The sequence below is a fragment of the Anguilla rostrata genome, unplaced genomic scaffold (genome assembly GCF_018555375.3).
Source record: "Anguilla rostrata isolate EN2019 unplaced genomic scaffold, ASM1855537v3 scaf0151, whole genome shotgun sequence".
In the NCBI taxonomy this organism is placed as follows: Eukaryota; Metazoa; Chordata; class Actinopteri; order Anguilliformes; family Anguillidae; genus Anguilla; species Anguilla rostrata.
Window position 1 is genome coordinate 1 of NW_026985712.1, and position 25,254 is coordinate 25,254.

General features: G+C 38.6%; 1 protein-coding gene across 4 annotated transcripts; it reads left to right on the forward strand.

Annotated features, from left to right (window-relative positions):
- Nucleotides 1-14: 14 nt before the first annotated feature.
- LOC135246298 (uncharacterized) lies at nt 15-24,730 on the forward strand. Of its 4 annotated transcripts, XM_064319787.1 has the most exons (19): nt 15-545; nt 803-1,150; nt 3,169-3,291; nt 4,815-4,862; nt 6,130-6,225; nt 7,688-7,774; nt 7,889-7,981; nt 9,099-9,173; nt 9,771-9,881; nt 10,420-10,503; nt 15,233-15,316; nt 19,532-19,621; nt 20,765-20,848; nt 21,162-21,254; nt 21,525-21,623; nt 21,759-21,774; nt 21,989-22,064; nt 23,171-23,248; nt 24,296-24,730. In XM_064319787.1, the coding sequence occupies exons 1-19, from the start codon at nt 227-229 to the stop codon at nt 24,323-24,325; spliced, it is 2,034 nt and encodes a 677-aa protein (XP_064175857.1). In that variant the 5' UTR covers nt 15-226; the 3' UTR covers nt 24,326-24,730. The 4 variants fall into 4 exon arrangements, 3 of the variants coding, with proteins under 3 accessions (XP_064175857.1, XP_064175859.1, XP_064175858.1); XM_064319788.1 differs by lacking the exon at nt 7,889-7,981 and having other exon boundaries at nt 18-545; XM_064319789.1 differs by lacking the exons at nt 7,688-7,774; nt 7,889-7,981.
- The last annotated feature ends 524 nt before the right edge of the window (nt 24,731-25,254 follow it).

The window sequence follows — 25,254 nt, forward strand, 5'->3', positions numbered from 1 at the left end:
CTGTGCCCCAGTAGAGCTTTATGTCCAGCAACGCCCCTGGTTTTACCAATATACTGATTTTATTGCTATATGATTTTGACATTTGCATTCTAGTTTCGGTTTGGTATTATAATTTGTTCATGAAATAAAACGGATGCCACGGGATTTTTATACGTTTTTGCACGTATTGTGAAGGAATTTCAAACTTATCTATTTGGTTCCAGGATTTGCAGTGCGGGGTCCTGCAATGCCCCTAATTGTCCAGTTGGGGGCGTCTGTGACGTTGCCCTGCTCTGTGGATACCCCACTACCTCTGCGCGAGCTGAAGGTGCAGTGGATGAGGGAGGATTCTGGGATCCTGGTGCATCTGTTCCAGGAACGGAAGAGTTGGCCAGAATCACAGAGCCCAGCTTACAGCGGCAGGGCCGATTTTTTCTCTAAAGAAATCTCCAAAGGAAACTTCTCTCTGCTGCTTAGGAATGTCACTAGTGAAGACAAAGGGCTGTACAAGTGCGTAGTTCACACTGAACACGAGTCCCATGAAACAAAGGTGAAAATAGATATCGGTAAGTACTCCACCGTACTTTTCCTAATGCAATACAGCTTAGTTTTCTGTTATTACATATATACAGTCTAAATTTTGAGAAAGTATTCTCTTTATTGCTTAATTTTTCTTAGAATACAAGCAGAATTAGCTATTTTTATGGGGAAAAAAACGAAAATAAAACTAACAGGAAGCATTAACTTACATGCACAAAGGAGCATGACGGTACAATTTGCCGCACCCTAAAAGCAAGTGAAAAATGTAACTTGTATTTTTCAGAATGGCTGGTTGTGACTGGTGCAGACGTGCCAGTATTTGCATATGCTGGTGAAGATGTGATTCTGAACTGCTCAGTGGACACCCATGTTCCTCTCAAAGAGTTAGAAGTAGAGTGGATAAAGACAAATGGGGAAATCCTGGTGCTGCTGTTTTCTGAGGGGGAGAACAGACCAGAGTCACAGCATGAGAGATTCAGGGGGCGTGCTGAGTTCTTCAGTGAGGAGATTCCCAAAGGAAACTTCTCTCTGAAACTGAGGGATGTAAAAACAGAAGACAGGGGGGAATTCATGTGCAAAGTCCATACAAACAGAGAATCAGTCAATGCAACGGCATGGCTACAAGAACAGGGTAAGTACAGTATGAAGTAACGTGATTACATGCTGTATGCAATTTTCTCACAATAAATGGTTTGGGCTCTTTACCAGAAAATGGGAAAACACAGAGAATGTTATGCATTAACTGTGAAATAAAGATGAAATAAAATAATATTTACTCTGGGAAACAGTTTATCCCATATATTTTGTCATTAAAGTCTAACAGTAAATATACACATATAATTAAAATGGGCACGGTGGTGCAGTGGGTAGCACTGTTGCCTCATAATCCTGGCCGGGCCTTTCTGTGGAGTTTGTATCACGTGGGTTTCCCCCGATACTCTGGTTTCCTTCCACAGTCCAAAGATACACCACTTGTGCTTCCGCATTCGACATGCAAGTGACTGTGCGTGTGCCATCGCATTTGAATACTTTGCGTGATTGTCACGCTGAATACCACCAGCAGAAACTGAGCAAGTAGCGGAGCAATTACAGAACCCAAACACATTGATTCAGTATTGCTACAAAAGCACTAGTGTGAAAAGCTATCAAATATGGCATTTTTTAACATGGAAAAATTAAGGATTGATACTGTATGGTAAGACTCCCCCATAAAGTAATTTTTATTTTTCTGTGATTAAGTCCTGGCCTCAGGTCTAATGAAATTCCCCCATACACTGATCAGGCCCAAAGGTATTTTGATTTAGGCAGTGCTGCCAGTTCTTCTCTGCAGTGCTCAGTTAATTCAGATCTGTCTTCATATATGTCCACCTTACAGTTTAATATTACTGGGAAAATGAGTTACAGCTCAGTGCTAACTTTTTATACTAATTCAAGTTATGGTATTTCATTGTTTTATGTTTCTTTTTAGGGCTGGATATGGATGTAATCTGCTTGTATTAAGGATTTGTATTTTGGCTCTTGGTTAGCATTGTTAACTTGCACTGATGCTTTAGTTTTTTTGTATCTTTACTTACTGGTGTATTTTTACTCACTGGTGTATCTTTACTCACTGGTGTATCTTTACTCAATGGTGTATCTTTACTCGGTGGTGGAGCTTTACTCAGGGTGTATCTTTACTCGGTGGTACAGCTTTACTCGGTGGTGCAGATTTACTCAGTGGTGTATCTTTACTCACTGTTCTATCTTTACTCAGTGGTGTATCTTTACTCACTGTTCTATCTTTACTCAGTGGTGTATCTTTACTCACTGTTCTATCTTTACTCAGTGGTGTATCTTTACTCACTGTTCTATCTTTACTCAGTGGTGTATCTTTACTCACTGTTCTATCTTTACTCAGTGGTGTATCTTTACTCGGTGGTACAGCTTTACTCTGTGGTGCAGATTTACTCAGTGGTGTATCTTTACTCACTGTTCTATCTTTACTCAGTGGTGTATCTTTACTCACTGTTCTATCTTTACTCAGTAGTGTATCTTTACTCACTGTTCTATTTTTACTCGGCTGGTGTAGTTTTCCTCAGTGGTGTATCTTTGCTCACTGGTGTAGTTTTCCTCAGTGGTGTATCTTTGCTCACTGGTGTAGTTTTCCTCAGTGGTGTATCTTTGCTCACTGTTGTATTTTTACTCAGTGGTGTATCTTTGCTCACTGTTGTATTTTTACTCACTGTTGTATCTTTACTCACTGTTGTTGTTGGCCAGGTCTGACACTATTGTTCATATTAATCAGATAAACGCAGGTCTATTTCTCCTACACTGGAAATCACTCTGGACAAGAGAATCTGCTAAATGAGGGAACCTCTTCTAAATTAATGCCATCTGTATCTTTTAAACACCATAACCATTATTTATTATCAATTATTAATTACATAATAATATTATTTATTTTTAACAGTGTCCTAATACTGGGGGAATGGGAATAGAGATTCCCCCCAGTTTAAGTGTGACAGGGCCTGTTTTGCTGTTGTTGGTTTGGATCTTGTACTGCAGGTTTGTCAATAAATACCCTTCCCTTACAGAGGAGGAAGAAACATCCAGCGGTGCTGCCACAAGTTCTTATGTTCAGGCTTTGATTAATTGAAATCTCTGTTATAGGTTTTTCCACCTTACATTTATGTGTCCTGGGCTTAACCATTGCTGCAGCGGCTTTTGCAGTTATAAGCTGCATTCCTGCTCTTTGGTATATAAACAAAGAAAGACAAGAAAAAATCAAAGAAGGTAGGTGTGTTTACATTTTTTTCAATTTACTGTACAACTATTTAACACTTTATTTCACACCATTTCTCGGGTCTTTTCCTTATACAGCAATGATAACTCACTGCACACAGTTGGACACTGAAAGTATGATAAAATACAGCTGTTGCTGTATTTTGCATAAATTTGTTCATGAATAGTTTTTTTTTTAAATATGCACAAATTTACTTGGAAGGGGATTCCATGGAAAATTAGACGACACCTAGCATAGCCAGCTGCTAGCATAAACGGTCTGTGCGGTCCTTCAGAGCCACTACTTCTGGAGAGCAATTTTTTTTTCATCTTTGTCCCCAGCTGACACAAAACTACTGTAACTAAACTAATATGGCCTAAATTTTATATTTCACATCCTGTAAAAATATTTAAAAGACAATGTGCTGCTGCTCTGGAGAGTCTGTTGCTAAGTCATTTTGGAGACAGCAAGTTTTTCTGTTTATCCTTCGTCCAGCTAAACGTTCCGAATGGCGTTCCATGTTCTGGCCATGGTGACTGCTCGGATTTCCTAGCAGTGCTCTACCTGTCACAGGATTTCACCAGCTGTCTCTCGGCTCTCAGCAACCCCTGCAGCTTAGCTAGCTCGCTGTTATCAGCTACGCAGCTAAACCCTGTGAGCGCCCACCTGCCCTAGCCGCATTAGCCTGCACTTTCTTTTCAAATGTATCAGAACAGGATTCTAACAGAAAGATGATTATTTTTCTCTCGTGTCTTGCATACTGTAACGTCTAGTTTACCACACTTCAATCAAAATTTCAGCAATACACCGTTCCAGGGCACGGAACGAAATTGCCATCCACAACTGGTGAACAATAAGTAAGCTGGACAAGTTATGTCATACCAGCTGAATGATAAGGAAGCGGGCATTAGGTCATTATATGCCCGATGTGGCTGGAGAAACCCCACAAATATGCCATATGAAGAGCTGCCCTGCTGAAAATTCCAGCTAAGACCAGCTGGGATTGTAAGCTGGTTTAAGATGGTTTAAGATGTGTGTTCGACATTTCTATCTGGTCATAGCTGATCTGTGGCTGGTTAAAGCTGGTTCTCGCTGGACAAAGCTGGTTTAGCTGGTAGAGTAAGCTGGCGGTCAAACTGGTGGACTAGTTGACTGTATAGGCTGGTCAGCTGGTCAACAGCTGGCCAACCAGCTAAAAGAGATGAGAACACAGCTTAAACCAGCTTGATCAGCTTAGGCTGGTTTAAGCTGGAATTTTTAACAGGGTGTGGTGACTATCAGTTCCAGCCCTGCGTTCCACTTTCTCCTTTGTTGTTGGGTCCAACAGGAACTAAATTTCCAAAGAAAACAAAACAAAACAAAAACAAATCTGAGATCTCAAAAATACTTGGAAAAATGCATCATAATTTAAGGGTCCAGAAAATAGAAGCAGTCAGAATGAATTAAGGCCTCCATAAGTGTTAGTTTCTCTTTTGGATTTATATGAGTGCACTCAAGTTCATACGAACCCTTCTCTTTTTCTCTTTTTTCCAAGAGAGTTGTCCACCCAGTGACTCCGTCGCTAATGAAGATGATGCAGAGGGTGAGAATCACATGAGCAATGGGAGGATGATGACCTGAGCAGTAACAGTTCAGTCTGAAGAATGGGCTCAGAAAACCAGGCCACACAGAATGTGTAGAGTCATTAATGACCTGCCAGTATTATACAGTGTATTCTTTTCAATGCACTGTGTTCCAATAAGAAATACCAATTCTGCAATATACTATATTCTCCCAAAACTCATTAACTTGAAAATATGTACATTAAATGCAATTCATTTACACAAGTTAAAAGAGAATTTGGCCCCATTAACCTGGATTAACCACAATTAGCATCACCAACTGATACTGTTCTCAACAGAGCAATAGGAAAATAACACATGAAGCACCATGCCTTGCATTGAGTTAGCTAGACAAGATGTAGCCTAGCATTCATTGGCTTATGGTGCAATTCGATAGTATAAACATATAACAAAGCATTTAGTTTACCATTCAGAGCATTCCCAACGAAGAGATAGGAAAATAATGCATGAAGCACCAGGTGTTGCAGTACGTTCTACTTCTTACCTTTCAGACTGTCAGTACAACTGTCAGTATGGTTAGTATCCTTCATGCTTGTGCAGGTCGAATCATTATACCCACAAAGTCTTGTCAGTGATGGAAAATAATGGCAGTATAGCATCATCCCAAATACACTCATCTAATTGGTTGGAAGAACAGACATTGACACTCTCCTTCAGAGCGTTAGTATTAGCTACAAATCCCAAGTTTTCAAATCACAAGTTTTCAAATCAAGGCACACTGCAAAATTTGGTGAAAATGTTGAGAGGATGTAATTACCAAGTTGTCTTTACTGAAGTTGTGAAACTGTTGTTGCGTGTATTCTCACATTAATTTACAAAGTTATGAATCAGTTATACAGATTTGTGAAACTCCATTTACAAATGTGAAACCATTCTACAGATTTGTGACTTTTGCTAAAAAATACCTCCATAGTAATTTAGTGGTTGTGATGAGAACTTTTAGGGACTACATGCAAAGTCTTGTTTAGGGCCACCAAAAACCTAAACCCAGCCCAGGGACCTAGGGTCCATCTAAATACATATATTGTTACTTACCTTTATTATGGAAGTAAATCAAATAGTCATGAAAACCAGGCTGCCATTACAGGATATTTTTTCACACAGCAGTCTAACTGAACTACATGACTGATGCTCGCTGAGGTCATTCCCATTCAAACTACAGCAACCAGGAGTACACAATGTAGCCCAAAACATAACGTGTGTGAATACTGCATTTTTTTTGCTTAGGTAAAAGCAACAGAGCTGTGTTGCTATATTGCCTTCAAGTCTCCGTTCCATGCATCCTGATGTCCATTGCATTCGCCATATGGGGTTATATTGAAAGTAAGTCTGCCTGCTTTTGTTTTACTTTGTTTTTTATTTATTTAAGTTCTCTATGCCCAATTCCCTCCCTAATTTTGAACGTCCCATTAGCTAATTTCAGTCATGTTCATGCTGTAATTCCTGTGGCTGATTTTGGAGAGTGTAGACGTAAATGGTTTCCTCCGCAACATGTGGTGTACCAGCCAATTAACTATAGGGGTCACAAGAGAGTAGGGTTGGGTATCATTTGGATTTTATCGATTCTGACTCTGCTTTTTGAATACAGTTCTTACTGAATCCTCGTTCCGAATTATATTATATTTTTTGAGGAAGAACCAAAAATGTTTTCAAAACAAATCTTAAATCTTAGCAGATTGCGGGTGCTACAAAAATTGTAAATTGTCAAAAATGAAGATAAGGTGTCTTTTCCTTCATTTTTGTAAAAACAGAGCAAAATAAAGAAAAATTAAGAAATGGTGCTCTCTGGGGATGAGCTGGAGGAGGTGATACTACTCTGTGAACTTGTATCTAAGAGAAACATAAATATCATTCTCTGTTTTGCCGTATAAAAGGTTTATGTACGCTGTTTGCTCTGTTTGTTACCTGATTTTGAGGCGCTACTAGCTCTAACTCAATCTGGGGTGTGACTGGGATCTTGGTGCTCATCAAAAGTGGTGCAATGCTGAAGTTTATACTGCAGCAAATGTACGTAGATACTGGAGGTACTTCCTCCCTTGCATGAAATTAATTGACCGCAGCTTAGCCACACTTTAAAAAGTTTACTGTGGTCAGCCATTTTGTAAACCACCGTCTCCAAGCTGTGATGATGCATGCCTTAACCAGGGATGTGGATGTTAGAGCAGCTGGTCCTGGCAGTTGAACGTTTTTATAGACTTTTTTGATGCTCCATGCATTTCACTCGTTCAGCGAGAATGTGAGTGAAAATACATTTTCAGGATTCGATAAGCAAATCTGAAACCAACCTTTCTTAATGAATTCCTGGTTCATGGCAATTTGGAACTGCCTCCAATTCGGAACCGGGTGTCGATACCAAACCCTACAGAGAGCAATGAACAGGGAAGAGACCCCTAACCGACCTAATCGGCAATTGTGTCTCACCCTGCAGATGCCTTCCGTGACCATGGAGCTGAGCCGTGCTCCATATCATATTTATATTGGTGCCTTAACATGCTGAGCCACCCAGCAGCCCTTACTTTTATATTTTTCTTTTTCTTTATTGTACATTGGCACACATAGCATCTGTAGGTGTATCATGCCATCTTTAGGTGTGCTTTGATATGGCAGTATTTTAAAACCTATTTCTTGTTCTTATGGATGTATAATTTTAAGTCAGTTTTAATATAAGAAAAGTTTATTAACATTGTTTATTATTCATCCTAAATTAGAGAGAAAATGGGGAGAAAAGCATAAAAAATTACAGTTACAGATTTGTCACCACTTTGATGTCATTTTTGTTTTTTAGGCTCTATTGGAGAGGCTTATGTTGGCAGTACTATAAATCTCATGAGGATTCTTGTGATTTTTAAGGTGGCTCCATATACACTTCCTGGTAGGTTTTTATTTTATCATACAGTATTTTGTGAACATTTGTACAATTTATTGCTGCCAATATCACATGCGATTTTGGGCTCTGTTTTCCGGAATCAATGTCAATGTCATGTAGGGGCGCAGTCAAGCGCGTGGCTCACTGGGCACGGTCTGGGCCTTTCTGTGTGGAGTTTGCATGCATCCCCCCATCCATGTGGGTTTCCTCCAGGTACTCCCACAGTCCAAAGACATGCAGGTAGTCTTAATTGGAGACTCCAAATTGCCCATAGGTACTGTATGAGTGTGTGAGTGAATGGTGTGTGTGCCCTGCGATAGATTGGCAGCCTGTCCAGGGTGTAATCCTGCCTCTTGCCCAATGCACGCTGGGATAGGCTCCAGCACCCCCCGATGACCCTGCCCAGGATAAGCGGGTATAGATAATGGATGGATGGATAGATTTTAGGTGAGAAATAAGCAATGCAGTTGCTTGGTTCATTTTTGAAAGTTTGAAAGTTTGATATGAGTTTCGTTAGACAGAGTGAGCTACTTGGACAGCTTCATTTTCATAGAACAAAGATGGAGTACAAATGCAGACACAGCACCACACCACTCGCCAGTCTGCTTCCATCATGCACCGCTGGCCTGTCCATAGAAAACGAATGGCTGGAGGCGACTACGAAGCCACTTCTCGTCAAAGGATGTGTGGCTTTACCCTAAGGGTCTGTCATCTTGAATATGCTGTATCATTTACTATGTTAATCGAACAAAAGCTAAAACTTTTTAGTTAAAAATAGGTGAAAAATCCTAAAACTTATACAGTAAAACATTAAGCAATGTAATTATCTGAGAGTGCTTTTGGCATATTTTTATGTCATAGTCACCTGGACCTGCAGGTTCTCCCTTCACAACATCAGTAGAATCTGCCCGTTCCCTCACCTGAGAGGCCACTTAGTTACACATACAAGCCCAGGAAATCTCTCATCTGGGCCACTGTAACTCCTTCCTGAACGGTATATACTGACCTGTACCATCAGACCACTGCAGCTGGTCCAGACTGCTGCTCCCCACCCTGTCTTCCACCTCCCCAAAGTCACACCAAACCTCCTCCTGGTCTCCGCCCCGAACTGAGGAGAGCAGCACACCTTTAAGCACCTGGGCTGATTAGCTAACGCAGCCCAGGTGCGTGTGCTCTCGCCACCAGCCGGCACAGCGAAGACCAGTCCACTTCTCCGGTGGACCCAATGCTCACCAGTACTCAAATATTTTTGACCCAAGCTATTAGTGTGTCGTGGTTGGGTGACTGGCCTTTTTTCTGTGACTGAAACCTGCCTGGCTTCTTTTCACAGGTACATGTTACACAAGATTCACAAACATGGCGCTGCGATTGGAAAGGTTTGTCATTACAACAGGGGTAAATTCTAGTAAGTGTATTCACCGCATCAAGAATTTTTTGTGGCTTAACATAGGTTTCTTTTCCTTTCTATATCACATGGTTTAAAAAGTAAATAAACAAGTTATTGATATGGTTTCAGCAAACATTTATTATTACTTTACTTGTGTATGGCTTTGCTGAAGTAGAGCACTATTTTCCCTATGGGCCCTATTTTTGTGATGATGTAAGCAATCAATGAAGTATCAGTAAACATTGTGCATTTATGAATACTGGGAATTATTATGTCAGACATAAATCAAAAATAATTTAGGGCATATAAAAATTTGTCATGAATGCAATAAGCTACATAATTTTATTTATTATATGTGATTTCTTAACATAAACTATGCACTTCAAAAATTGTGTCCAACATCATCAACTTGACTATTTTTTCTGCTGCTCAGTATTTAGCTGGTAATAGCAATATTATGGTCAGTGTAAGGTCATTAGTTGCACAATGCAAAAGGTAGGAATTGTACTGGAAAAATACTTAATTCTGAACATTTTCACATTGTCCTTCTCAGTTTTAATTCTCTTTCCGTGTTCTGTGCATAATTTAATTATCTCTCAATTCTCTTCAAATCAGTTCTTCTCCATAAGCTTTTGGCATCTGCCCCAGATGCAGGAACAAAACTATTTTCTGGATTCATGTTTGCAGTTGTCCTGTTGAAGCAATTAACAACAGATATATTTTCAGGTAAGACTATATTTTACTATAATAAAATACACGTTATGCATCAAAATTGTACATACAATTAAGTGTCTGGCTGTAGATGTCCAGTGGGATATATTGCAGCATTATGTAATAGTGCAGAACTTACCTAGTTCTATGAAACAATTAGGTATGGTTGAGCATAATAGAATGGAAATGCAAAAAAAATGGTATTTGTTATTAAAGTCCCTTTAAATTGTAAAATGTCAGTCACCTACGGTTTTTTTGCTTAATTCAGTAATGTAGCATATTGCTTATTGTTTTGCATGATGGGTTGTCATGGTGAATTTTTCTCTACCTGCTTAATAGTGGATTCCTGTGCTCCTCATTATTATCCATCTGTTTCTCATATTTAAGCTCCTGCACATAATTGGTTCACCTTACTGGTGTCCTTGTAAAGCATGTCCAAATGGACATCTGATCATAGAGGCTTTATTGTGCAGCAAAAATGTAAGACTGAAATGTGTATCCATATGCATTAGTAACCAAATGTCTGAAACATTCTCCTTTTCTGTATTTACAGCTTTGTCTGTTTTTCGAATTGACAGCACTGAAATGGAAATATTCTTTCTGATTATCACACATTCTGCATATGGTTTTTCAGTGGGTAAGTTGCCCTTTGAAATAATTAATAATAAGCAATACCAAGCCTGTACAGGTAGTGCACAGAAGTGTAAACCGTTGGGTAAATGATGGACAGCAAATATGTGGCTGTCACATCCATGTGGCTCATCAAGATAAACAAGTTAATTAAGTTAACATCCCAGAATGTATAGGGTTAGTGTGTCAAAACCCAGTCCTGGTGAGCTGTAATGCCTACTGGTTTTTGGTGTGTTTCAGCACCAGTGATTCACTTAAGCTGTTAATTGGCTAAATAATCTACACACCTTGTACTGAAGGCCTTAACTGGCTGCTGACTGAATGGAAACCACAAATACCTGCTGGCACTGCAGCCCTGGAGGACTAGAGTTTGACACCACTGTGCTATTGTGATGTCAGCATTGGAATGATGAGGGAAAGACATCCCAACTGCAGGGTAACAGATCAATGCTCATACTCCAGAGTTGTGAGGTCCTTGCACTTATTCAGAGTGCAAGGAGTACAGGCTATGGACTACTGAACAGTGGAAAAATGCTACCAACCTAACAAACTACAACTGAGTGCTGATTTCCACCAGGAAACGGTTTTGGTGGTTCCATAATGGTGTATTTTTGGTACATTTATCTGGCATGGTTGGGTGAACAGACATCCTTAGAAGGCACACTTAACGGCAGTCTTTAATGGTACAGAGTGATCATGTTCACGCCATGTTAATTTAATTTTCCTGCAGATAAGGGTGTCTCTGTAGATTAAAAATACCCATGGAAACAGATCATTAGTGGTTTTTATGCCATGTGTCTTCAGGGTTATGTGCAATTGCAATGATCATATAAAGTCAATCCATTATAGACAGTGGATTGAGGAGCACAGCACTGACATTATTCATGTCACGGCCATCTCAGCCACCAAATCTGAACCCAGTTGAGCATTAATGGCATATTCTCAAAGAATTCCAGAGACAGATTTGTCTACTTCCCAACAGAGCGCGTAGAAGTTGATTGACTTTCATGGACGAAATGTGGCATATTCTGAATTCAAAACAATGCTAGATTGTGAAGCACACAGGACATGCTTCAAAATCTTATTAACTAGCTTTGATCTGTGTGTCAATTTTTGATAACTGACTGTACATGTTTTTTTGCAGAAATATATATATATATATGGTGATTCTATTCTATGAATAGAATCACCATATAAATACATTTGCTAATTATTGTGTTGATAACAATCCATACATCTGTCAACGGCATGTTATTTTGTTTAAATGCCAGACAGCAAAAATGTGTTAACTATAATAACTTTTTCCAACTTGTTAAGATCACGTGAGAATATAAGCTGCCATAAATTAAAAAGTTTGCTGTAACTAGCATTCTTCAAACACTTTGTTCTGCAGTAAATCTAAACTCCAAAAATTTTTTGTAAGATTTGTGATTGGTAGTGTCTTGTGAGTTACGGTTCGCCTTAAATGGATATTACTTTGGTAGCCTATAACAGAAGTATTTTTGTGGAGCTTAACCCTTTGTGTTTGCCATGGCTGTGAATACTGGCAACATCTGTGTAATCTATGCATTTATTGTCTTTCTTTTAACTCAGGCAAACACCGTGAAAAACTGGAACAACATAAAATATTATATTTTTAGAAACACAAAGCACAAGTAAATTATATACACAAACCGAGTTTCTGTTGGCTAGCAGCCATTTTGTTTTCGTGGTCTTTAAGTGTCCATGAAAGTTTTCATAGCAATATGGCCTGCTAGGAACAACCTTTTAGTGTACATATGAAATGTCCATACAAACGAAGTTGTAATACGATAATGAATTGCACAATTAAAGCTAGATAACAAAACAATCATATACCGTGTGCGCCTTCTGGCCAAAAATGTAGGAGTTGTTACAATGTGGCGATATCGAACTGAGACTCTTCATTGACGTTAACAGCTCTTTTCCGTATGAATCTCCCGGTGGTTCTGAACGCATGCGCATCTTAGATCTGATAAGTGAACTCAGTCACGTGACTACAGTATCTGTCCATTCAATATAGTCACTGTAATAATGCCTATTCTAACAAACATTTCACACTGAAAAGAAATAAAAGATATTCAAAGTAAGAAATATAATAAAACATTTTTCTGTGACAGCTACAATCTGGGCTGTGTCCCAAACCAAACTTTCATGCTCCACACTACCGTACTCCGCACTACCGAACTTCGGTTTGGACTCGCACTCCAAGATGGAGGCATGCTCGCTATACGCACTCGGAGCATGGAAGTATGCGGTTTGGGACACAGCCCTGATGTCCCTGTTGACCATTAACGGCAGCACCGCTCCTTCTGGTTTTCTGGTTCGCAGTTCACTCTCATTCATTTTTGCAATGTTGCTGAAATTAATCTTTCTAAAACACGAACTACAGGGAATAATAGGTCGATGAAAGAGAGGACAAATGTCAAACGGTCCCGCGTTTTTGAATATCTGATGTATTTTCAATGTTTTACGCCCTTATAACAGAAAAAGGAGACCCTGAAAACATTATTTTAATTAAGCAATGTATCATTTAGCACAATAATATATTCACATGGATGTGAATATTTTTAAAAATCTAACTACGGCTTCCTGTATTTCTTTGCAGTAGCCAGTCTGAATTTATTAAATTTAGCTAAGCTAAACCTAGTCTTGCATAGCCAGACCTATCTCCACACTTCGTTTCAGCACTGTGCCAGCGCTGGAGAAAGGTCTGGCCAAAGAGAATCTCTTTGGTCTGGCTCAACCCATTATCATTCTGGTATAGGGGAAAAAAACGCTCTGGCTTGTTTGTGTTTCTTTAAACCAATCACAGTCGTCTTGGGCGACGCTAAGCCCAGGATGCAGCGACGATCCCCTTGCAAAAACGGTAACATCCAGATAGCGGAAGGGGAGGATAATTCTGACTGAAATAGTCGGCCAATGGCAGGCTTATACCCACAGTTTATATCCTGTGAGTCAGACTAAGCTAAACCCGAAAACAGCTTATCAGCTTGAAAAACTTTGGACCATCTGGTGTTAGTACTCTCTTTTATCGACTTATTATTCTCCATAGTTTGTGTTTTAAAAAGATTCATTTTGGCGACATCGTAGAAATGTATGGGAGTGAACTGAGAACCAGAAAACCAAGAGGAATGGCGCTGCCGTTAATGGTCATCAGGGACTACTGATGTTGGCAGTAGGTCTATGCACGCAATGCAAATACAATGGGGTAAAGCTCTGCAAAATTACTTGTGTTATACCAAAGTGAAATATCCCTTTGATATCAATACCATGTTCTATTCAAAATAGATCAGCTGTATTTCATGGCTGAAAATTTTACCTTTTAAAATAAAACTTAAATGATAACACTGGTCATTAAAAAAATTGCAGTATTGTCGACATATCCTATGAATAGACCAAAATAATATGATAATATTTTGCTTTAACTATGAGTAAATTTATCCTGCAAACAATAAATTGTTACCGTGATGACGTTTTTTGTAGGCCAACTCAGAAGTTTCTTCCACTATGGGTTCCCTCTGCAGATTTCCAATGTTTTTTTCCCATAGGGATTTCGTTTTCTGTAGAAAATAATGTCTGTGGTTAATGTAGGACTAAGAGTTTCACGTTTTGTCTATGAGATAAATGACACCCATTATTATACCCAGTGCTCTGAAGTGCTCTGATTACCTACAGACTAAATAGTAGCTAGCACCTTATCAAGCCTCGTCTTGAAAATCCCCAGAGTTTCTGCCTCTACTACATGACCTGGCAGGCTATTCCACACATTGACCACTCTCTGCGTAAAAAATTCTTCCAGTCTGTACTTTTTGCTAATTTCCATTTATGTCCCCTCGTTCTAATAGCAGAACTTAACCTGAAGAATCTCTTGTAGTTCACTTTGTTGTTCCCCTTTTTGAATTTAAATGCCTCAATCAAATCACCCCTGTCTCCCTTTTGCTAAACTTAAATGGATTAAGCATTTTACGTCTTTCCTCATAGCTGATATCTTTCATACCATCTTATCTTTCGAGGGAACCCATGGCTCAAAAATGCAAACTTGCGTGCTTTAGGTCTACAAACTATAAAACTGTATTGTCCATCCAATGCTGATATACCGGAAGTTGTAAAACGCAGAAGCCAAAAAGAGAGACATCCTGTTGCTTTGGTCAGCATAATTCCCATTACGAGGAACCTGGCCTTTGTATTTTTTACTGAAACAACTCTATAAAGTCATAACGTTCGCTTTTTTGATATGTGGAAAGTGGTTTGGCGTGGCATGAAAATGCTGAAAATGGGCCTCTTCGAAATTAATCATCTGCTCCATGGAGAAATAAATTTGGTAAAAACAACACTGGCCATAAGTTTCATCATAATAAGTTGTATTTTCTGAAAATGAAAATATGTCTTCCTGAGCTATATTTAACGACTTGAGCACACAACTGAAATGAATGGTTTTCCTGGTTGAGCGCTAAATGTAGTAGGAAAATGTCAGTTTAGGTATTTTCATAGGATGTGTTGACTACACTGAAAAAATGAAAATTACAGGTGTTGTCCTTTAAGTGTGGAATATGGGAATTGATATTCTTTGTGTGCTTAGTGATCTTTTATTAGTAATCATTAAGGTTTGTTACTATATTACTTATATTTAAAATAATTGTACATAGTAAATCAAAGAGATTCAGCAGCATCCATTTATAACAAACATCTTTATTGTGTACCTTTCTGTTTTTCAGTGTTCATTATTTGGTTTATTCAACCTGCTTTATCTGATATGCAGTTATTTCTGAGAACTGCTTTATACAAAAGAAGGTATCGATGTAAGTATAACTTGCTACTCATACTGTTTTGATTTGTAATGAGAATGTTGAATCTTTGCCATTCACTAATTAATTGGCGTACATTCTAATAAAGAAGTGTCTTCAACTAGTAGTATCTAGGTGGGAGAAGAAATATAGTTTCTCTGATCTATAATGCTGCATTGTTGTGAGCACCTACGTTTTTCCCGGAGCTGTAAGAGTATAATTCGAGTTAGTTAATTATTAGAATAATTCGAGCCGGAGAGGGAGGACTAGTACATGAATACTATATTCGGCAAGTGAGTGTTTTATTAATGGTGACATATGCAAAAAGGACTTGAACGACTCGAAAACTCGATTCATTTTGTTGTGCTGACTTGAATGTATTGATTCATTTTAATGAATCAAACTTCCCAACACCAGTGGCACCATCTTATGCCAATAAGCGTATAGTTACTCATGCTCAGCCTTGTATCCAAGAAAGTGTTTGATAAGTCTGAATGACACCTGAAGCAGAAACAGACTTACACAGGTTTGGCAGGTCCACCGTTTTTGTAATTACACCGGACCCTGAGGGCTGGCTAAGAAGAGTGAATGTCTCTTACTGAGGGGCTGGCTGACGTGCTGAGTCACTCAATCCCCATTGTTGAAACATGCTCAAGAGGTGGTGTTCAGTAGGTGGTGGTATTTATCCATTGTTGAAACGAGCGCAAGTGGCGGCAGTGGAATTCATCTTAAATGACTAGCTACAGCAGGTGATTACAATAAATTTGAAGGATGGAGAAACGACTGTGGATTTCAAACTGTTCCTGTAGGCAGCTATTAAGCATTATGTTAACTGCCTATAGCTTGTTAAATTTTTTGAATAAGTTCAAAGCAGCAATGAGGCGGAGTGGGGAAGTTTAACCCAGAAGTGTTACGTGCCACTCTTTTGAATTATTCAAAATACTTACAAAATACTTACAAAAAATTAACCAATTTGTACATGATTTGGTGTTTTGGCTCAACTCACATACTTTTATACTGGCATTACTTTTCTAGCACTTCTTTAAACATATGGACAAATTTAGCGTCAGTGAAATTGCAGCAGGCTTGGCTTTTCTCCAAAATGCTGATAATTCCATAACCAGATGACATAAATTATGAGACTTGGTAGGCATATTGGCGGCTATATTAAGACTCCAGGCCTAAAGTTGTAGCCCAATCCAACCATGTGGTGGTGCTATAGCGATCCAAATATTTAAAAAATATATTTTTTAAATCACTGTTGCATCAGACAATTCCCTATGTTGATGGTATGCTCCATCATCAATATATATATCTAAAGTTTGTATCGACCTTCATAGATTTTCTGTGCTTGTCAACTGTTGTTCTGCTGCTTGGACCTCAGGAATTGCTACTTGCAGCTAAATTGTAGCCTAAATAGGCTTGCTTGCTCAGACAAATTTCCACCAGGGTTCCCATGTATCCTTGAAAATCTGGAATCTTAGGGACTAGTTTTCCAGTCATGAAAAGGATCTGGAAAATTAGGATCTTGTCAAATGTCCTGGAAATATTTGTGACATCCTGGAAAACGGTAGGCTAGGTTATAAGCTATTAAACAGTATTTTAGTGTTGAGAGAGCATATTTTTCTGTATTTTTAATATAATTTTTAGCCGCCGAGATCACACGTCAGCCAAAGTTTAGATAGTTTGTCACTGCCCGTTAGAGTTGTTCAAACACTCCACAGGCTGCGGCAACATTGGACACGTAACTTGAATGCACTGTAACTTGTCTAATTGCAGTTTGTTGTTGGTTAGAAACATGTAAGGCATTATTCCTATTGCAGATATTTGTCACTGATGAATAAGACTCTACATAAAAATATGTTTGCTTCACATGATGGCCAAATGTATTAATTAGATGTATAATTAGCAACTTTGTTGTCTTGTGACCTTAGCTAATGTCAGCCAGCTTAGCTAATGTATGTTAGCTGCATGTCTTCATTCCCTACTCAGTGTGAAATGTAACATTACACATGGAGATGTAATTGTAAGGCACTCATGCAAATGTTTGTCACTGATTAATGTTCAGACACCCGAGTAGTTCCAAAAAGATTTAGTGGACAATGAAATATTGGTAACTTTATATACAAAGAGGCATGGAAACATAAACCTTGCTTGAACTGGGATGTATTTTTTCTGTTGTTTGATGTTCTCATTCTGGCACTGAGGGGAGTTCAGGAATAAGGTGCTGTCTTTTTATCATGCATTTTCAGTAGTTTCTCAAGAATAACATCTTTGCCTGTGCATTCAGTTTCATTAGCCCAAGAATGAGGCTGGGGCTCACTTCAATTTTGTTATGTACTAACCTACGGATTATGCCCAGAATTTTAGAATGGAGTGGTGCTGGGATGTATTTCATGATATCATATGATAGATATACAACTTGAATCACCAGTTTTTGGCTTAAGGGAACTTTGACAAGGTGGACTGGACAAAGTTTTATAAGCACGCTAATATATCATACTTTATTAAAATAAGAAAGTGTGCTTGGGTCACTTTTGAACTATTATGCACTTCAGGAAAATATGCTTAGGCGTATACTTGAATCTCCTTACAGCTTTTAGTACATCAATTATACTGAAGTAGGCTACAGAAAATGATTCTAAATTACTTAACTAGTAGTAAGCCACTAGTGCTGACTGGATGTTTTAAGTTATTTTTGAGTTTATTGCTTGTTTCTGTTGTTGCTCGATTGCTTTTATATGACACACATTTTCTGTTTGTGATGAAAGGAGTGAGGGGAAAGAGGTGTTTGGAAAAGTTGGTTTAAGGATTTTATTGTGCTTTCAAGTGTGCGTTTGATATTAGTTTGAGTTTTTAACAACCCCATGGGGAATTTTTCTCATTTCTTTCCTTTCAAATTAGCCGCTTAGCTAATTCGGCCACCTTCTTGCTGACCGGAGGTCAGGTATTTTGTGGTATTTTGCCGCCCCAGGAGCAAAATATAATTGTAGTTGGATAGTTTGTTCTATTCTTTATTGTTACGAGCTAACTTAACTGTAGTTTATTATAATCTGATTTTGGAAAGGAAAAGACTAGCACAATGTTGGTCAATCTGGACGCAGAAAAAGCGTTTGACTGTATAGTTTAGGAATTCTTATATCAGGTCATAGGAAGGTTTGGCTTTAGCATATATATTTTATACAGTGTAATAAAACAAGATAATGTGGGCTAGTAATGGTTGACCATGCACTCATTTTCTGGACCTGTGTATTTTATTCAGTTTTTATTCTGGGAGGACGTTCATCAATCAACAAGATACTGGGCTTCAAAGTTAAATACTCTTTTGTCTCTCTGTACCTGTGTGACCTGCCCAATGTTTTGCGCACCTATGACAAATACCTGTTGAAAGTCTTGCTGGCTGCATGTAAAAAGGCCATCAGGAGGCATTGGCTCTCCACAGATCCCCCTGCAGTGGCCCAATGGATGGACATTGCTAATGACATTTATAATATGGAGTCACTGACTTGCATTAAGACCTGATAAAGGCAATGGTGCTGGCAGAAATGGACATCTTACTTAAAGGCATACTGTGCAGGATTTTTTTCTTCAACCCCACCCACTCACCCCAAGTACCCAACTTTGATAAATGATAATTCAGAAATTAGTAGACTACATTCATGCATGGAACCTATATAGCTAGCTAGCAAAACCGGTGCTTCATGAGCGTTTGAATTATAAAGCCTGCACTGCAGATTTTTGCCATGAATATGCAGAGAGCAAAGAGGTCATCTATCCGAAATTCTGAATAACGTTGATAAAATGAGCACCATTTTGCGATACAAATACACCTAATTTTATTACTCGCCTATTAGAACTGATGGTATTGAGTATCATGTGAATATAATAAATGTTTTATTATTCATGTAGCATTGAAACGTTTTAGCTGTACTTTTCTTAAATTGTTTACTTTTATTTTAATTATGAAATAACAGTATTGAGGGTGGAGGTGTAGACTCTCACACCATGTGCTGCCAGTTAAACCAAACACCGTGGCAAGCCTATTTTGGTGTAGGTTTCTTATAATGTTACAGGTTACTAACCCAGACAATAAACCTGCTGAACATCATTTTATGAAGATGTCTATACCATCCTTTATTGCCAGAAAAAAAAATAATGAGAGAAAAATATAATAAATCCAGTAAATATACCATGGTTTTTCTGACTTAATGCCAACACATTTTCTTTCAGCTTTATATTTCCTCCCTGATGTGCTTATTTTCATTCTTAAAAGAACACTCTACCTTCTGGTTCTGATCATCCTTTCAGAAAGGGATAAAGGTATGGAATGTGGTATTTGTTGATATATTAATATTCATTGAATTATTTTGTTGTTCTTGATTGATTAAGCTTAGTCTGCTCTGGTGTATTGTACATAGCTTAAGACTGGCTGAACATTTTTGCATAATGGGCATATGTGTACATGTATAGGACTGGGAGAAGTACTGGGGAAAATCACATTGTATTTATTTATCATTACACATTATTACATTTTCCTTGCTACATCACATCTCCACAACTGATGCGAGAGTGTAGATGAGCACACGCTCTCCTCAGAATCTCACCAGCTGCTTCTTTTCACACCGCGGCCCATAAGCCAAGCTTTGCACAGACATGAGTCAGAGGAAAACAGCAGTTTTAGCAAGCAGATTACAGGTTTCTGATTAACCAGTAGGGGTCACAATAAAGCACTGTGGATCCTAGCTGACTGAACCATCCCCAAAATTTGGCTTATTCCCCCACTAATTATGCATCACCTTGTTGGGCCATCGGCACAGTTGGCATTCAGTCCGCAATCCTGGGGCTCATCCATGCACTAGAACAGTGACTTAACAGATACCCAACCGTGGTGCCTATCCAGGCTGTAGAACGGTGACTCAAGAGGTACCAGACCATGGAGCCCATTTATAGTCTGCAACAGTGTCTTAACGGATACCAGACTGTGGGGCCTATCCATGCACTAGAACAGTGACTTAACAGATACCAGACCGTGGGACCCATCCATGCACTAGAACAGTGCCTTAACAGATACCCAAACATGGGGCACATCCATGTACTAGAACAGTGAGATGAGCCACCCAACACCCCAATGATTACATTTATTTACAAAAGGAATGCCTGCCCTTTTTCAATATTTTTAATTATTCGAAGAGGGTGACAGGCTCACAGGGTGCCATGGCAGGGGATCGGACCCACACAGGAGGATTCATCCGACAGACTGTACCACACATCTCACCCCCATTATTACATTTTGAATCACTGCACAGACTGCAGTCTGTTAAAATACACATGCCATTGTCCTGGAAAAAACACTGTTATGAATTAATTAGCTTTTTTTTGTTTAATTAAAAATAAATTCAAATTTTGAAATAATTTCATTATCTTTTTCATAACTTCAATGAACTGATATTTGTGTTACTGCAGAATACCCGGCATTGATGTCTTTCATTGCATTCCTCTATATCCTGAATCCAATACAGCAATTTAACGACAGGAGTAATTTCCCTGGTACAGTATCATTATAACATCAATGCATTTTAATCATTAATTATGCAGCTTAATAGACTTTCAACTGGTTTTAAATAATATTTTGTTGAAACACACTGCCAGTCTGAATCTTTCATTTAACGGACTTCCCTTTGTTTTATAATTTAACTGAAATTAAGAAATATGACTTAAAAAAACAGAAAAAATATTTTTAAATCAGTTTGTGTTTTGAACTATTTTCATGCAAGTAAAAATGAAAATAGTTCAAAAAGCATGGCAAGATTTTTTGCCTTAGTCTTACATACTTACTAAAACAGGCCTCATTGCTTTTCAGCTGTTCTTCATATCCTAGTATATGTGTTTGGTTCTGCTGTCCTAAGTGTCCTTAATTCAGCTGCTCTAGCAGGAGAAGTCTTTCTGAAAGCAGGTGAGTACAGTAAACACCATTTTACATCTTAATGAAAACATGTGAGGTGATTACTTCCTTTTCTGTGAGAAGTATTCTGATCTAAAAATGTATACCTACTGCCTAATTTACATTGTATTTTGTACCACCCACACATTCATAGGTGTTAAATGCCAATTTTAAACATGACCACTTCTGATAAATGTGACTGCACGTGCTAACTCTGGAAATCACAAGACCAAACTGGGGGATTCTCTGTAAGGGTTTTTGTAAACGCGTGTTTACTTTCAGAAAATGGGGAACGAACTGTGGAAGATCTTCGGTTGATCATCTTTCCCTTTGAGTCTTTCTTTTTGGCCTGTTGGCTGGTTTTACAGATCTATGCATACTGTAAGTATTTGGAAATATTACATATTTGGTACATATCAAATATGGCTGATACTCACATATAACTCAGATTCCTTCAAATTGACAAGAATATTATGCATGTGTAAATGGAATATTGTCATATTTTCTGAAATGCAGGTATGCAGAATACAGGGTAAGTACAAACTACCTGTAGTAAATGCATTTGACTTCATTATGAGTATGTTTATCTGTTACAAATCCAACTAGGCTGTATATCTTAATACATTTTAAGCCTGGTTGTACAAAATAAGTAATAATGTGAAACCTTTAAAATAAGCGGTATTGTACCTCGATTTGTAAGTTCCTTTCGCTGTTTGTGGTAACACTGCCATTTCATTTTACCTTAGAATGAAAGAAGAGTTGAAGCTCATTTTCCTGAGCTGCAAAACAAAAGGCCAGTCATCGACATCTCAGCAAAATCAGGTGTGTAGTGATAGGAGAAGTGCTGAGGCAGTTAAAAAGCATTTTTCTTTCCTAAAATGGCTGTGCAATCTCCTAATGTTGAGGCTGCCATTGCTAGTGCCATCAGCTATTGTTACTTGAAGAAATGAAATTTCTGAGTCTCCACTACTGCTTGGAGTGCAGCACTTCTGTAGTTATTTAATGTGGTTCAGTTTCCAAACCAGGCACTTGGCCCTGCCAAACAGGATACAATTACAATATTTTTTATTTATGTTTTAGGAGAGCAGTCAGTCTGCGCTTTTTTTCTTCACTTTATTAAGACAGGGGTCAGCAGAGTGTGTTACAGGCAGAGGGTAGCAGAGGGGGCAACAGTGTGGGGTACAGACGGGGCAGCAGAGGGGGTTACAGACAGGGGGCAGTAGAAAGGGTCACAGACAGGGGGCAGCAGAGAGGGTCTCAGACAGGGGGCAGCAGAGAGGGTTACAGACAGGGGGCAGCAGAGAGGGTCACAGACAGGGGGCAGCAAAGAGTGTTACAGACAGGGGGCAGCAGAGAGGGTCACAGACAGGGGGCAGCAGAGAGGGTTACAGACAGGGAGCAGCAGAGAGGGTCACAGACAGGGGTCAGCAGAGAGGGTTACAGACAGGGAGCAGCAGAGAGGGTCACAGAGAGGGTGCAGTAGAGAGTGTTACAGACAGGGAGCAGCAGAGAGGGTCACAGACAGAGATGGGACCACAGTACAGAAAGTCCTATAGCTGGGATTCGGACTCCCAGCAGCTTAGAGGTATTTAGTATTCAGATCAAATACCTGAACTACAGTTTTAATTCACTTGGGAAGCAGCACATACACGTTGTTAATGGGGGGATATTGTTCTCACAAATATACACTATCACCAGTTGGAAAATATACAGTGGGAATGAGACGGAAGTGCAACAATTTCAGGTTTTAACTACGCTGCCAGTATTTTAAGTAATTTATGGTTTCAAATTAATACAAAACAAAAGAGACAGTCCTGCAACAGACTTAAATCAAAGTGTACTTGAGTGCATCTCTTTGAATATTCAGATTGTCCGACTTCCCAAAAATTTATGTGTAGGTTAAATTTCATTATCATTTCTCTTTGTAGACGCCACAGGAACTTCAAGAGATAGTACCTCTCTCTCCACCTGAGCAGAGTACAGCACACACACAGGAGGTATTTTCTGTGAGTCAGTCCATCACAAGAGAGGATTCCTGCGATCCTCAAGATGGCAAATTGCACAGTTTCTAGTGCAGAAACACAGTGAAGACGTTTAATTTGCAAAGCATACTGGGAAATATGGTACTCAGACTGGAAGTCATTGTTCCACACAGCAGTGTAGGTCATTTTGGGTCATGTAGTATTTTTTGTATGGGGCAGTTTATCGGGGATGAAAAAACCAGGAAGCTCAATCTGGGCCCCAACTGGATCAAGACAATGACCCCAAACAAAATCACAAATCAACCTAGAAGCAATTAAATGGCTGAAAATATTTGTCAATTGGCAAAATGTCTCTGGATTTTTACCAAATTTAAAAATTTTGGTTTAAATTGAAGGAGACAGTCCACATGGGTAGAATGAAGGTTCTGAAGGATCTTTACTGATCCTGTGGTCAAAGATCCACCCCAAAATATTCTCCAGTCTCATAAAACACCGTAGAAGACTCAGTACTGTTATCCTTGCAAAGGCATAGACCACAAAGTACTGAAAACAAAGGTGTGAATATTTTCAGCTCTTATGTTTTAAGGAAATAAATGATAAATTTGAGAAATGTGTTGATGGATTCTATTAAAACACTAAAACTTTAATGTTTTCCACATTTGAGAATCAAAAGAAAAAATCTCAGTACTTGTATTATTATTGTTCATCTTATTCAAAGGTATAAATTATTTTGTAGTGCACTCTATATTACACATACACACATAGAGCAGAATTACTGTGAGGGAATATTTCCATTTCATCCCAAATAAAGCCCTACTATTATGTACACACAGACTAATGGATAGTGTTAAATTAACTATATTTTTATTGTGTTAGAGTTCAGTTCCACTGAACATCTTACTGTGCGGTATACTGTAGCTCAATAGCATTGGCTCACATCAGACTGAACTCTAATTCATATTTGGGATGAGATTATGTCACACTCACATACTGTCATCCTTTTTAACCACATATTTTCAGCCTCTGAGTTCTTGTGTAATGATACTCATTTTTATCTCTGCGGTTTTACAGGGAACAGATGATGGTCTCAGTAAGGTGTAAAGGATCCTCTCATCTACAGAAGGACACAGTCTTAAGGCCTGATTCTGTGTATCCACAATGTGCAATATTTAATAATATGTAATATTTATATTTGCTAATATTGGTGCACAGAATTGACATTATTGATCTCAGAACATCACTCATAGCTTTCCTTGCCAATACTGCTGCATGCTGAAAAAATGTTCCTCGTTTGTTTGAAACGCATGCTTTTGTTTCTCAAAAAAAAATCACATTGCTGAACACATTGTTAGCAAACTGTGACTGTCACCATTTTTGTTGAAATAAGTTCCACTTTGTGTACTGTATTAACAGACAGTGTCATAAAAACCGTTTAGAGAAAAACTGGACTTGAATGGTACATAATGACATTGCTGTGTAAATAAATGTTACTTGTCTCCTATTGCATTGGTATTGTAGAGTGATTTTGTTGTTGGGGGGGGGGGGGGGGGGGGGGGGGGGGATGACAAACAATTACTCAGCTTGAATGTATTGTGTGTAAAATGTATTGAATGCAGTGGTTATAAATGGTGAAGGTTGACAGTGGGTGGAGAATGATCCATGCCATTATGCTCAGCTCAGAGATTAGTACAGGACACATGCAAGATTCCTGTGTTCTATCTGGGGACACATTACTTTACATTACACTTTATTTGACTGACATTTTTATCCAAAACTTTTATGCTGCTGTCCCTTCCTAGATTAACTACAGATTTTTAACTTTAACGTGTAAACATATACTGTCTTAATTATAATTTATTATAAAATCTAATCATATGTCCAAATGTATAGCCTACTCCCTTCAGCAATGAAAACATGATTAGATGTATTATAATAAATTATAAACAACTTTTTAACTTAATGAATTTGGGCAGCCTAACACTGACATTTCTCACCTCTTTTTCCTTGTGTATTTCTCATCCCTTTTTGCT

Excerpts from the sequence above, each read along its gene's own strand:
- LOC135246298 (XM_064319787.1), top strand. The coding sequence starts at position 227 with ATGCCCCTAATTGTCCAGTTGGGGGCGTCTGTGACGTTGCCCTGCTCT. Across the intron at positions 6,226-7,687 it reads CATATGGGGTTATATTGAAA|GCTCTATTGGAGAGGCTTAT; the intron begins GTAAGTCTGCCT and ends TTTGTTTTTTAG. Across the intron at positions 15,317-19,531 it reads ATACAAAAGAAGGTATCGAT|CTTTATATTTCCTCCCTGAT; the intron begins GTAAGTATAACT and ends ATTTTCTTTCAG.